The following is a 13698-nucleotide window of genomic DNA, read 5'->3' as shown; positions in this document are numbered from 1 at the left end:
GGGAGTCACTGTGACACATCTAGGACCCGGCCTACCGAGGCTCACCCAAGGGAGAGAAGTGATTGTGGACTTTGTAAGTTGCAGTGTCAGAGACTTCCCAGGCTGGAGGGTGATGCTGGACACCACTGGACATCACTGGCCAGTATCACTGCCCTAAATCTGGGGCATCACAGAGGCAGCCCTTTCCTGGGAACAGGTGTCTTTGGACTCTCAGAGGCAAGGAAACTGCTTCCTGATTCCTGTGAGCCTCTGCCTGGGTGGCCTGTCTGTCTGTCCGTCTGGTCTGAGTGGCCCTCAGTTATCTGAGAGCATATTTCCCCCTTTGTTTTGCAAAGAGCAGCTCCTGCAGTCCAGGGCTGGAGTGCATTTTTACTCAGGGCTGGCTCCAGTGGCCAGAGCCAACAATAATAAACAGACCAGCACCTATTGGGCACACAGGGTTCTAGACCTACCTATGTGTGCACATGCAGCAGCTGCTCTTGAGCACCAGGCAAATGCTGCCCTACCTAGTAGCGTACACGCAGACATGGAGGGACAGGTTGGGTTCTTAGCTGTGCAGAGGATACCACCCAGCAAGGGCACTCAAGACCCACCAGCCTGCCCTTCAAGGGTAGGTTGGAGTCAGGGATGAGCTTGCCTGACAGGTGTGGTTGGAGTCTGCCTTTCTGTTGAGATATAGGACATTCTGCTGAGTTACAAGCTGGTTTCAGGGTTAGGTAGCTTTGACATGGGGAGGACCAGAGACTAGGGTGCATCCCCAAGGCTGTACCTGTCTATGGACAGGGCTGATCTCTAAGAATTACCCTTGAAACGAAAACACATTGAAAGCCCTCTTTCCTGTGCAAGGGGCTGAGGGTGGCTCTCTCTACAAGCCTCAGTTTCCTCATGTGCAATCCTGAAGGATGTCAGCTGCTGCCTTGTCCTTCGAGCCCGTTGCCCATGAGAGAACCAATGCTTTACTGTCTTTGTCCTCGCTGTGACTGCTTCCACCCCATGTGGAGCAGAGGAAGTTCTGTATTCCTGGATCCCAAGTCAGCCGCTCCCACCATCTCTTAGCACCCATCCTATATCCTAGCAGGTGTTTTCCCCATGTTGAGCCTTTGCATGTTCAGTCTGTCACAGGGGTGAGCCAGTGGTATTCAGGCCAGCATGACCCAAGCTACCTCTAGGCCTCAACAGAACAGTCCACAGACCATACTCCTAGGCCAGACCTGGTCCCCTGCTGTGTAAAGTGGTGGTGGAGGGTAGCCATGCCTACCAAGCTTCTTCCCTGATGGCCCCATTATGATGGCAGAGTCACATCAGGCCTGATGGTCAACAAAGCTAAACACATTTCTTCTCTGGGCCTTAAAGTATGCTTGTCTTCATATTCTAGAATGATCTTAAGGCTCTGCTGGAGGCTTCTGCTCTCCTGAGCTCAATATTTATACAGTCTGGTGCAGATTAACCACAGGGCAGGGTGCCTAGCCTCTCCTAGCTGTCTGTGTTAGGGAGTGAGTGGCTTCCAGAGGCTCAGCCCTCTGGGATACACCTAGGCTTAAGTGCTTTTCGGAGCTCTCCTGTCCCCTTGGAGATCCTTCACGATCCATCTTTGCTTAGTTTCCAAAGAGAATTTGTCTCAGGATCTTCCACTTCCAGTAAGTCCTGCCTCTGTTGTCCTCCTTGCCTGCCCTCTGAGGCCTTCTCATCATTGTCCAAGTCAGTCATGGTATCCTGGTGTCAGAGTTGGTACAGTGGGCCACCATGGCTATGGGGCTTCAAGCCACAGCTGGATCCTGGTGGGCAGGATGTGGACTCTCCCATAGGTAGGGTCTGGAACAGAGGGTCCCTGCAATGGCACACTTGTCTCCTAAGAAGACTTTGAGTGTGCCACACAAGGGGACACTATGCAGAGGGGTTGAACCAGAGCCTCAGATTATATTTGGGGAGAACAAGGGTGCTGGCTACCAGCTCAAAGCCTACAGTCTCTTGAGAGGGCCAGGCCAGGAACGTTCCTTTGTTCCTGTTGTGGTATAATGGCACCATGGTCTCCCAGGGGTGGCTCCACCCCCTGTCTTAGATGCATCTTGTTCTCGCATTTCAAAATCACAGGGCAATCCAAAATAGTAGTTGTGCCCATGATTTCATTAAATGTGTGCCTCTGGCCTCGATGGCCTGGATCCTGAGCAGCCTGAATGGCGGGCAGGGAGCACCTGCCTCAGAAGGCTAGCTTCTGTCAGTGAGTCCTCCCTGAGGAGGATAACATATCTTCTATGTAGCTCCAACCATGGCTTCCCCTCCTGGAGCAGGCGGGGAAATGTGAAGAGCAGGGACGAGAGGTGGGGTGACAGTGAAGAGCAACTGGCCACTGGTCACTCACACACCTAATGCATCTCAGCAGCACCTGTGAAGTTATGTGCTGAAGTGGGGGAGTGGGGCCACTGCTTTTTGGCTTGGAGCTTAAAGCATGAGGCTGTGATGGTCTGGAGACCTCACCTCTCAAGGTAGGACCTGATTCTTGGGATTCCTAGGAATAGGGCCTGCTGCCTCTGTCTGGACCCAGATACCAAAGAGTGAGGGGATAAGGGAGCGAGGACCCTGGTTCCAGTACTTGCCTGAGTTGAGAGACACTGGGAAAATACCTCTCTAAGTCCATTTGATATCAAGCCTGTTGGGGTCACAGGGATGACAGTTTCATTGGGCTGTCAAGGATTCCCATGGCATGATCTACCCAAGGGGTCAGCATCATAGCAATGACAGCTTGAACATATTCCAGCCATGCCGTGGATCCAGAACTGTGGGAGCCGAATGCCTCCCAACTCTACCTTTTGCAAAGGGGAAACTGAGGCCCAGGAAGGTGACAGGCCCTTCTAGAGGGATCCAAGTGGGGCAGGCTGGGGTTTGAGCGGCCCTCTGGAAATCAGAGCTGTGTGTGTCTGCTTTGTACCCCACAACTTCAGGAGGATCCTGCTGAAGAGCCCCGGATCAGAGAGGTCTTGCCCTGCTGGATGGCCCCGGAGCGCCCTGCACACACTGGGGGAAACTCTCAGAAAATCCCCCTGGCCTTGGGCCAAGAGAGCAGCTTCTGAGACAAACAGGATACTGGTTTGGGCTCAGTGGAGACAATAGCCGGGAGAGGAAATGCCTCCAGACCCATGTATGGGTGTGGGCTTGCAGGGACCTCTATTGACACAGCTTTCAGAAAAATAGGCCTGGTGGAAGCTTAGCCTCCCGGGGGTCTGCATTCTCTGGAGAGAGAGGTGAAGCACAGCGTACCTACACCCTCAGAACGCCTCACAAATGGAGACAGGCAGGGAGGAAAGATAGCTACAGCACCTAGTGAGTGTGGGGGGCAGCCCAGCCCCATCTTTCAGGGTGGGCACTGCAAGGGAGAACAGGAGGCAGGCCTCAGTCTGGGTCATGGGGAAGTTCTCAGCCTGTGGGAAAGTAAAGTGTGTCGTGTCCTCCCCCCCCCCCCCCCGTCCCCCCCGACCCCCCATAGGCCGGCTCCAAGAATGTGTGGTACTTGCAAGCTGAGGAGACTGGCCCCTTCCAGAAGGCTCCTGTTTGGAATCAATGGTCTGAGATGATGCCAGGGACAGAGTGAGAAGCAGCACATGCATATTTTGTGTGTACGCATGCAGAAATGTGTGAGAGGTCCGTGTATCCATACATGTCTCTAAGGCCACACATGTGTATGCACGTGTGTGTATGGGAAAAGGGAACAGAGAGTGGGGCTGGGGTTAGCAGGGCCTGAGGGCCCGCCTCCCGTGGACTTCCCCAATCTCAGCACTGAGGGTGTCCGCAGCCTTCACCACAGAGCACAGGGCTAGCAGTGGGCAGGCAGGGCCAGGGCCTGGCTCTGGTCCACAAGGAGCTAATGATCAACTGACCAGTGGAGTCCTTGCAGCGCTCGGCCCGCCTTGGGTCTCCAGGCCCCTAGGCTCAGGGAGGAAGTGGGGCAGGAAGCAGGGGGCGGTGGCAGTACTGAACAGTCAGCCAGCCAGCTGTGGGCGGCCCCTGCCTGTCCAGGCCAGCTGGAGACAGACAGCCTGTGTAGGCCAGTCAGCAAGGAGCTGAGCCAGAAGTGGCCACCTGGCACCTGCGTCCCTGGGCCTGGGAGGAGGTTCTCCGGAGAGCAGAGTGCAGGTAAGGGTGCTCTGGACGGGGGAGTATGGACTTGGTGAGTCGGCTGTGGTGGGTAGAGCCAGCCTTTGCCACGATTGTATCTAAGAATAGTATTCTACCTTCCTCTTTCTTCTGGCTTGTTTGGGGTTGGGCTGTGGCAGGACCCTGCCAGGGAGCTGTTGGAGACTGGCACTCAGCACCCCGGGCCTCTGCCAAACTGTCAAGATTGCTCAGATGAGACCAACTGCTGATTGTGACCTGCCCTTCGCACTGGCCCTTTGTGAATGTGTCCCTGAGGTCTGAGCAAGACGTGGGAGTTGAGCGACGACATGGGATTCGAAAACCAGTGGGCTCCAAGTGTTGAACTCTAGCCTTGGTTCATTGCAGGCCATGACAAGCACGCCCGTGCTAGCATGGAGCTTCGTGGCACCCCTGTGGCTATGCCCTGGCCACTCTGAGGTCACCCTGGGTCTCTTTATGTTAACCAATGAAATACATAACTTGACTAGGGTCACTGACGGATGTCTCTGGAGACGTCAGCAGGAGCAGCTTGTTTTAGGGCTCCGGGGCTTTCTGACCCTCTTTGCCCTACTGTGGAAGAACAGCTACTTAAAGGAACAGGTACTTACAGGTGGCACAAAGATATAAGGAAAATGTGCTCAGGGTGAGGGACCAGACTCCTGCCACCTTACTTAGAGTCCCCTGCTGCTGGTACCCTGGCTGGGCCAAAACTTGGGTTGCACATCTGTGACATGGACGGTGTGAAGGTCATCCTCTAAGCTGAGGTTAAAGGTGAAGACTGGAAGGATGCTGAAAGATGTGACTGTCGACATGTTGCTGGTTTCACAGAGCTTCTTGCTTCTTAAGTGTGTGAAATCACAAATGCCACAATGTGGGTGTGTGAAGGCACTTTCCCAGAAGAGAAACCTTCAGGGTGTCACCATGTTCATGGCTGCCATAACAAACTAGGACAGAAATTGTTCTCTTAGGGTTTGAAGGCCAGGAGTCAGAGCTCCCAAGGCAGAGTCCCTCCTGCTTCTTCCAGCCTCTGCTATGGCTAAATGGCTCCCGCCTCTGTCATATGCCCTCCTTTTCTGTGCGTCTTGTTCTCGGTCAACCCCAGGTACCAGGTAGAGGACTCACTCTAATCTGGCATGACCATCTAGTCCATTGGGCCCATTCTTTTTTTTTTTTTTTTTTTTTTTTTTTTGGTTTTTCAAGACAGGGTTTCTCTGTGTAGTTTTGCGCCTTTCCTGGGACTCACTTGGTAGCCCAGGCTGGCCTCAACTCACAGAGATCCGCCTGGCTCTGCCTCCTGAGTGCTGGGATTAAAGGCGTGCGCCACCACCGCCCGGCCTGGGCCCATTCTAATGCAACATCCAAAAAGACAGAGGGCAACTTCATCTGAAACCACCTGTTTCCAACTAAGTCCCCGCCCTGAAGTTCCTGGTAGTATGATCGTGGAGAATGCTGCCACCTCCAGGCAGTCTCAACAGTCCTGCAAAGCATAGGCTCAGGATGTACCTTGGTGGATGATCTCTGGCCAGATCTTTTGGAACACGGGCAGGGCCAACCATAAAGGCTCCTCCCTCCAGCCTAGGGTACTGATGCCAGCTGTAAGCCAGCATGCTGTCTGTCTGCTTGATCCTAACATCCTGAGTGGGTGTTTTCGTTCTCATTTTATGGATGGGTAAACTGAGGTGTAGAGCACCCCGACACACACCGAGCTTGGCCCCAGGTCTTCGTGTTCCAGCAGTAAACTAGGTGGGCGTTGGCGGTCAGAGCCTGTGGTGGCTGACTTGGTGTCACCTGATGCTTCTGCCACCTAGGCAGAAGACAAAGGCTGGGAGGAGACTCTGCAGGCCACTCTTGGCTGCTTGGACTCAGTAAATGTACTTTTGAGGCTTCTGGGCACCATCTGGGGCTGGGCTGGCTGGGCTCCGGGCTGCTTCTGTCGCTGGAGCAGGCCAAGAAGGCCTGTGGAGGTCTGTGCAGGGAGGAGATGGCTCCACATGAGCAGACAGGACCCACTTCTGCTCTTAAGTCTCACTGTGATTGCAGTTTTGGGGGCCTTCGATGAGCAGGTGGGAAGTTCCCTCAGCTAGGAGCCCCATTTCTCCAGAGACACTTTTTAAGCCCAATGCCAGGTCTGTGTGAGACCCCTGAGTGCCCCCGACCCAGGGATGGTAAGTTTCGTGGGCTTTGGTCAGCTTCTATAGAGACACTGGCCAGCCTGCGGGGTAGGGACACCTCAAGTGGCCGAGAGAAGAGTAAGAACACTGGGGTGGGACATGGTGAATTGAGGGGGGCAGTGATTGGGAGCCACAGACCCTACAAACCAGGACCTCACTCATCAAGAGACTGGATCAAGTGCTTGGTTGAGGGCCCTCATGTGTCACACCAGAGGGGATCAGATGTCACCTACCCCTTGGGTATGTACCTTCTAGTCCTCACAGACCTGGGCAAGAAAGACAGTGGGCCTCTGCAGTGGTAGGAACCAGGGCAACAGTTTAGTAAACCAAGGCAGGGAAGAACACAAGTCAGGCTGGACTTAGGCTGGAGGGGGGACAGGGCCAATGCCTGAAGGATGCCCTGGAGGATCTCAGGCATGACCAGCTGGGACAATGCCCTAGGACAGGGGACAGGAGGGTAGACTTGGTGCGTAATTCTGTCCCTGTGTTGTTGAGAACTGGGCCATGCCAGGCTCCTGGTGCCTGTGGCTTTGGTTTTGTTTTATTTATTTTGGGTGTTTTGTTTTGTTTTCCTTTGGGATTGAGTGTTGAGGTGAACAGGTGTCTGTAGGGATCCAGGGTCCCCTTGGTCCCTTTGGTATGAGATATATCTCTTTCCTATCTGCCTATCTCAGATCTTAGCCTTGAGGCACAGTTGGAGAATGAGAAGGATTTGTCCATAAACCAACCTATTGGATTCCATGAAAGGCAGGGGCCTAGATGGGTAGGTCAGGGGTTCACTGAGGCCACTTCTCAGAGGTGGGGCTGTGGCTTCCACAAAGCCTTGTCTCCCAGGGACCCAAGTCTCCCCTCTGTGAGTCTCCCTCCCTTTCCAGCTGCCTAGTTACCATTCTGCCACCCCCAAGGCTAGGGGAACTACATTCAGTCAACCTCTACATAGGGCCCTTTGTCCTCTCTGGGGGGTGTTGTGACTAGCCCTGTCACAGTTACCAAAGCTGAGAGTCTAGCCTGTGCTCCATAGACTCTAACCTGCTGCCCCTCCCATCTACTTACCTGCATTTGGTGCTCTGTGCCCTCTGATGGATGATAGAACCATTCAGGAGCATGGTCATCAGGTTACATTGTCCTTCTATCACAATGATACTGGGGAAGAGTGAGGCACAATGACAGGCCCTACGGTCACCAGCTGAAGTCATGGGGTCTGGAAGCACATAGCCCACAAAACCGAGATCCCCTCCCCTGTCTCAGTGAGATGCATCCTCTCCCCTTCCCTTCTTCCTCTCTCTTTCCACCTCTTCCCCTTTTGTCTCTTTTCTCTCTTCACCCCTCTCTGAGCTGATTCCCTCAGCCCTAGCTAGATGGGGTGTGTGGTCATGCAACTGGAAACCAGGACCCACAGGTGTCTGATGGAGACTTGGGCTCATTTCTGTCCCCACAGCATCCTGTACATGTGTTGAGTCATCTACAAGGACGTTTGAGCAGGTGTCTCAGGTCGGACACTGAGCCATTTCTCAGGGACCTCCTGGAGAGTAAGAAGGGAGGCACCCCCACCTCTACTCAGCCTGTCTTGTCAGATGAGGTGACTTGGATGTCCATGTTGGTGCTGGGCTCTGATGAAGCCTGATTCAACTGTTTGACTGAGCTGGGGAGGAAGTTGCCAAGTGGAGCTCTGAAAAGTTTCATGGGGATTCACTTGGTGAAGGGTTTGGGTTCTCTGGGCGGAAATATCAGCCTCTGCACAAAGGCCCTGACATAGTAAATATGTGGCGGACGTGAGGGACTGAAGAAGTGGGTGAGGTGGCCTGAGGTGTGGAAAAACTTGCAGAAACCTGTGGGTCTGGTGGCCAGAGCAGCCTGTGGGAATCACCTGTGGTAAACAAAGCTCACTGCTGGTTCTTGGAGGTGCTGGGCACCCTGTGCTTCCGGTCTTCTCTTGACTTGGCTCTGACAGCTACATCCTGTCACTAACAGGCCTCTTGGCTGACCACTGTCCTCTCTCCACAGAAGGCCAGCAACATGCCCAGCTCTTGGCCTTGAGGCCACCGTGTGTCATGAGGAGCTCCAGGGAGGAGGAGGTGACTTCTGAGGAGCTAGCCACCATGGGGCGGGGCTCTGAGGAACCTCCAGGAGGCTGTAGCCATGGGGACCAGATCCACAGTGTGTCTGCGAGCTTGCCCACTGGTCAAGAGAGAGCAGGGCCTGAGGAGGCTAAGGCAGCAGTCAGAGGTGGTGAGTATGGCTGTTGAAGTCCATCTTATTGTTCTGTCCACCTGTCTATCCACTACACATACTTCAACTCCTCCATGCTGACAGAGCTGGGCATGGGCGCCCTGACGCTGCTCACCGGGCCCACTGGGTGGGCCAGGCTTCTGGGCTGGGTGCGCAGCTAGGCCCAGTGAGTCCTCTGCTGACCGGGTGCCTCTCCAGGAGCTTCAGTGATAGCAAAGTTGCCCTGGGGCCAACTTGCTCATCTGGAGAGTTTTCCAGAAATACCTCTGATGGACTAGTCTACACAGTGCTATCCCACCTTGTCCTCATCGACTGCCTCCATTACTCAGGATGGAGTGCCCCCCCCCCAAGGCAAACCAAGGCTCAGGCTCTATAGTGATCAGGGGTCAAACCATTACCAGAGTCTTTTACTGAGGCCTGGGTGGTGGCTCCTGCTGTGTGGCTACCCAGGCAAGCAGCTGAGTGCCACGATGAGGAAGCCAGATGAGCTGCACCCCAGGAGGCCTGCTTCTCGTCATGGTTGCCCACAGGGTACTGCTAGACTTGGGCCTCAGTTTCCCCCCATTTGAAAAACCTGAGAGGCAACCTTAGCAACCCCAAGGACCCCATCGCTGCCATCCTTGGGTCCCGAGAGAAGAGAACAGAGGAGGACAGGCCCTCTCCCTTCTCAAGCTTCCTCGCATTGAATGACTGTCACTTGCTCAGCTGTCCTGTCTCTGGCCTCTAGAGATAGCCGAATGCTAGCGCTCAGTCACTCCTGCTTGACCCAGAGTGAATGACTTACTAAAAGGAGTCCTGACCTTCCAGGCAGGCCTGGCTCTGACCCTGATATGTGGAGGCTGGACATCTGCAGAGTTTAGATCTGTCATTTGGTCCTTCTGTCCCTGGGTGAGAAGAAGGAGGAGTCTGGTGGTCTAGTACTGACTCAAAAACAGGAAATGGTCCTCCCGTGAAGGGAGGGTTGGGTGGGGCCGGGGCCTGGGCCTGGGGAGCCCACAGCTTGTCATGGCTCTCCTTCCAGAGAGGCCTGGGCAGGAAAACAAAAGGGAACATGCAGATAAGCAGAGAAGTCGTGACAGTCACCCCCAGGCCACCAGGGAGAGACTGCCAGTGTCAGAGCTGAGAGAGCTCGGGAAGCATTTGGGGACCATGTGGCCAGATACTTCCCCTCTGGAGGTTGGGCTGTGGATCCCAGAGATTGAACACAAGTTGTCAGGCTCAGCGGCAAGTGCCTTTACCAGCAGAGACATCTCACCTGCCCCTTTCCATGTAGACTCGGGTATGAGTCTGTGCAGACCCGTTCTTCATTGCTTTTGAGTAGATATTTAGAAATTGGAATTGTTGGGTAGTAAAGTAACCCCTAACACGGCCGCCACCACCATGACCGCCACTGCCATCACCACCGCCACCACCAGCACCACACACACACACACACACACACACACACACACACACACACTCCGTGGCATCAGAACGACTGTGGCTAGACTCATCCAGCCTGTGAACTTCAGTCCTAGGGACCACTGGCAGCAAGGCTGCTCAGTGGTTAGGACACCCTCAGCTCTGAGTCTTGGAAGGGCAGGGGTGGCACAGCAGAAGTCACAAGAAACAGAGTAAACGGCTTCTCCTCTCCTCCAGTGAATGCTTCCAGTGTGGCCTTTCTCTGTGTTCACTGCCTCTCGCTCTGAGGGTATATATAGAGAGAGACATGATCATTTTTTCGGAATTGAGAGCAAATTTTAGACATGCTGCCCTTGCATCTGGAAACACATCTGGTAAGGGGGACAGAGTCAGAGATCTGAACTTGGAGAGTGGGCAGAGCCATGGCACGTGGGCGGTGTCCTGAAGCTGAAAGGAAGAAGTTCGTCTGGAGCTGCATACGCCAACCCACTGAACCTTGTTTCAGTCCGATGCCCATGTCGGCTTCCAGAACCGGGCTGTTGGGTTAGGACCGCTTTCTTGCAGTATGCTGCCAGGCTAACAGCCTACCCTCTTTGGGATTTTTCGTGAGGCATCTCAGGTGGCGGATGAGAAAGGAGTCCAGTGGGTGCCAACCCTTCTTCCTGAGGGACCAGGTTGTTTGGAGAATCACTTGCCCCTCTAATCACAATCACCTGGTATGTTGCAGATGTGGCTCCTCCCCCCAGTATGGCTGAGCTGGTTGCTGAAACCCCTTCCAGCCAAGTGGCAGTGTATCCCACAGGTAAGTATCAGGGCCTGAGTCTCACAACAGGCCAGATGTGCTGTCTGTGTCACTGGCTGTTACTGTAACAGCACAGAGTAGGCTTGTAGAGTGGGCCTCCTGCTCACCATGGTTGGCTGGCTCCTTGCTTTGGATCTGGGGCAGCAGGTCCCAGTGGGAGCGCATGTCAGGAAAACAGCACTTGCCCCATGGCTGGGAATGGAGAGAGAGAGAGAGGAGACAGGTCCTGCAATCTCCCTCCGCTCTCCAGTGGCTCCCACTCAGCCCTAATTGCTTTGTTTCTTTTTTTTTTTTTTTTTTTTTTTTTTGAGAGAGGGTCTCATTCTGTAAAGCAGGATGGCCTCAAACTTGAGGCAATCCTCCTGCCTTAGCCTCCTGTGCACTGGGATTATAGGCTTGAGCTACCATACCCAGTTTAGGCCCTCCCTCTTAAAGGCCTCACCACCTCCTAACATCACAAACAAAGGACCAAGACTTCAACACATGGACCTTGGAGAGGGGTCATTCCAAGTCACATGATAAGCAAGTGTAGAGCGTCTTGGGACCCCAAGTACCCACCCAGGCCTTTGCCTTGGCGCTTGAGGCTTCCCACATTACCATTATCTGGAACAAGTCAAATGTAGGCTCCTGCTTCAGAGTGCTAAGGAAAGGCCTCGAGTTCTAAGTGTCCCCACGCACAGAAGGCTTTCAGCTTGCATCCTGACCCTAGCATCTGTTGAGGACAGAGCTGGGGAGCATTGCATATGGACTTGGACTAAGGAAGCTCCCCTTGGAGCCTCACTGTTGTCTCCAGCTGTGGGGAGCCTCAGTACCTAGCTCTGAAATGGAACTTTCACTTCTGCTGTTCTACCCATCATCCTTGGACTCTTCTTTGGGGCGGTCAGTGCTGCCCATGGTCACTTGGGGTGCATGAACTATTGTGTGATTGCAAATGCGGAGCCTGCCCTTGTAGGGAAGAGGGGCTTTAACAGTGATCACAGCTCAGGACTCTAGAGCAGTGGTTCTCAACCTTTCTGATGCTGCGACCCTCTAATACAGTTCCTCATGCTGTGGTGACCCCCAACCATAAAATTATTTTGTTGCTACTTCATAACTGTAATTTTGTTACTGTGAGAATCATAATGTAGATATCTGATATGGAGGGTATCTGATATGCAAACCTAAGGGGGTCGCGACCCACAGATCAAGAACCTCTGTTTTAGAGGTTTCTGGGACTGAGGTTTAGAGGTTTAGAGGTGCTCTGGGACTGTCCCAAGGATGTAGGAACCAGTATCTCTCTCTCCTGCCTTCTCCTTCACTCTTCCCTCCCCTTAGTATCCTTCATGGAGAGAACAGCCCCTGAGAAGGCCGCTGCCAGTGATTGAGGGGCAGTCAGGGGGCCAGATTGATCAGCGTTTCCAAACACTGGGACAAACAAATTGGCTGTCCAGGAGCCTGGGTTCTGAAGCAAGAGGCGTTAGAGATGGTAGCTGGAGGAGGGAGGCCTGGCCCAGGTCAGGAACTGGGAAGGCAGGAAGAAGACCTGAGACGGGGCTGAAGATGCCTTGATGTCTTGAAGCAGTAGAGAGGATCACTCAGGGCCAACAGATTTTATTTCTCTGAGGGGTGGAGACACTATTTACGAGGACTTGTATTCAGATTTACTGGACTATATGAACCTCAGCCACACTGGGCAGCTCTCAGCCCTGTAGCCCCAGATGGTTGCATGTAACGTGTAGACAAATGCAGTATGAAGAAAGACCCACTGGACCATGCTACCCTGAGGGGTTGAGAGCCAGGCCAGGTCATAGTGCACAGGGTTCTGGCTAAGTGGGGATCATAACACTGTCTGAGGGAGGCCCAGGAAAAACTAGCTGCAGCTCAGCTCTCCCTCCCCATGCGTCTTAAGAGGGTGGGCAGGGGCAAGGGTGGCACTTGTGGTGGATTGATAAGGTGTTTGGGGCTCTTCTGAAGGTGGGAAAGAGCCAGTATGGAGACTTCAGAGTGCCTGGCATGCCCATGGTGGTTTGAGTTGGACCCACGTCTGAAGCTGTGTCGAGGAAGTGGGAGGGTGAAGGTCACAGTTACTAAGGGACCCTTGCTGAGTGGATACTCTTTGCTGGCCCTTGGGAAGGACGGATCATGAATCCCCTTCTCCTGTGCAGGGCAGGCACAGCTAGGGAAACCAAGACTGGAGAGGTAAACAATGGCCCAGGGTCCCATCCCCTGCTGGATGACACAGATAAATAATTGAGAACAAGGTTGGGGAGGGAACAGCCACTCAGCCCTTTACAGGCGTTGTGGAGTTTGTCGGATTATAGACTTCTGTTGAGGGGGGAAAGCTGGTGGGAAGCATTGCCCCCATCAGGCCAGACAAGCTGCCTGACCCACCTCCTGCCCCTCCAGACCTGACCCTGCAGCTGTTGGCCGTGAGGCGGAAGAGTGGGCTGCGGAGCCCCAGCCTGCAGCAGGCCCTGAGGAGGCGCCTGCGCCTGCTGGAGAATGACAGCCGGGAAGTGGCCCGTGTGCTCGGAGTGAGTCAACCCTCAGGGGCCCAGGGAGCAAGTAGGACACCTCCCTTCAAAGCAAGGACAGATGAGGAAGGAAGGTGGCGGAGCTTGTAGAGTCACCTAGGACAGTGAGGGACAGGGCTGGGCTGTGTGTCACCATCACAGACTTGGGGTTGAATGTCCTGACCTTGGTATTTGCCTGGCCTGTGTGAAACCAGCTCCTTTAGCTACACACTGGAAATGCTTATAATTTTGTCTTCAGTGAGCTGCTGTATCAGATAGATAATGGACACCAGGCCCTAGTACAGCCCTGGCCCTCAAGCTGCTCAACAAACCACACCTCTGGGCTGCCGGCTCCAGTGTTTGGATCCCAACTGACCACTTACAATAAGAAGTAGCCTTGGTCCCCCCCTGGCCCTCCCCCCCCCAGGTGGATAATGATAATGAGTTTTTGAAATGTAAGGGATGAACCTTGCAT

General features: G+C 54.0%; 1 protein-coding gene across 1 annotated transcript in view; it reads left to right on the top strand.

The window, feature by feature from the left end:
• Positions 1-3633: 3633 nt before the first annotated feature.
• Sh3tc1 (SH3 domain and tetratricopeptide repeats 1) overlaps positions 3634-13698 on the top strand; it is a 32653-nt gene continuing 22588 nt past the window's right edge. The window contains exons 1-4 of the mRNA XM_059275755.1: positions 3634-4128; positions 8304-8528; positions 10657-10731; positions 13117-13244. Coding sequence (XP_059131738.1) covers positions 8351-8528; positions 10657-10731; positions 13117-13244 — 381 coding nt within the window. The 5' untranslated portion in view covers positions 3634-4128; positions 8304-8350. The remainder of the gene's footprint in view (positions 4129-8303; positions 8529-10656; positions 10732-13116; positions 13245-13698) is intronic.

Source organism: Peromyscus eremicus, chromosome 10, assembly GCF_949786415.1.
Source record: "Peromyscus eremicus chromosome 10, PerEre_H2_v1, whole genome shotgun sequence".
In the NCBI taxonomy this organism is placed as follows: domain Eukaryota; kingdom Metazoa; phylum Chordata; class Mammalia; order Rodentia; family Cricetidae; genus Peromyscus; species Peromyscus eremicus.
Note: the sequence above shows the minus strand (reverse complement) of the source record. Positions and strands in the feature narration are given on the sequence as shown.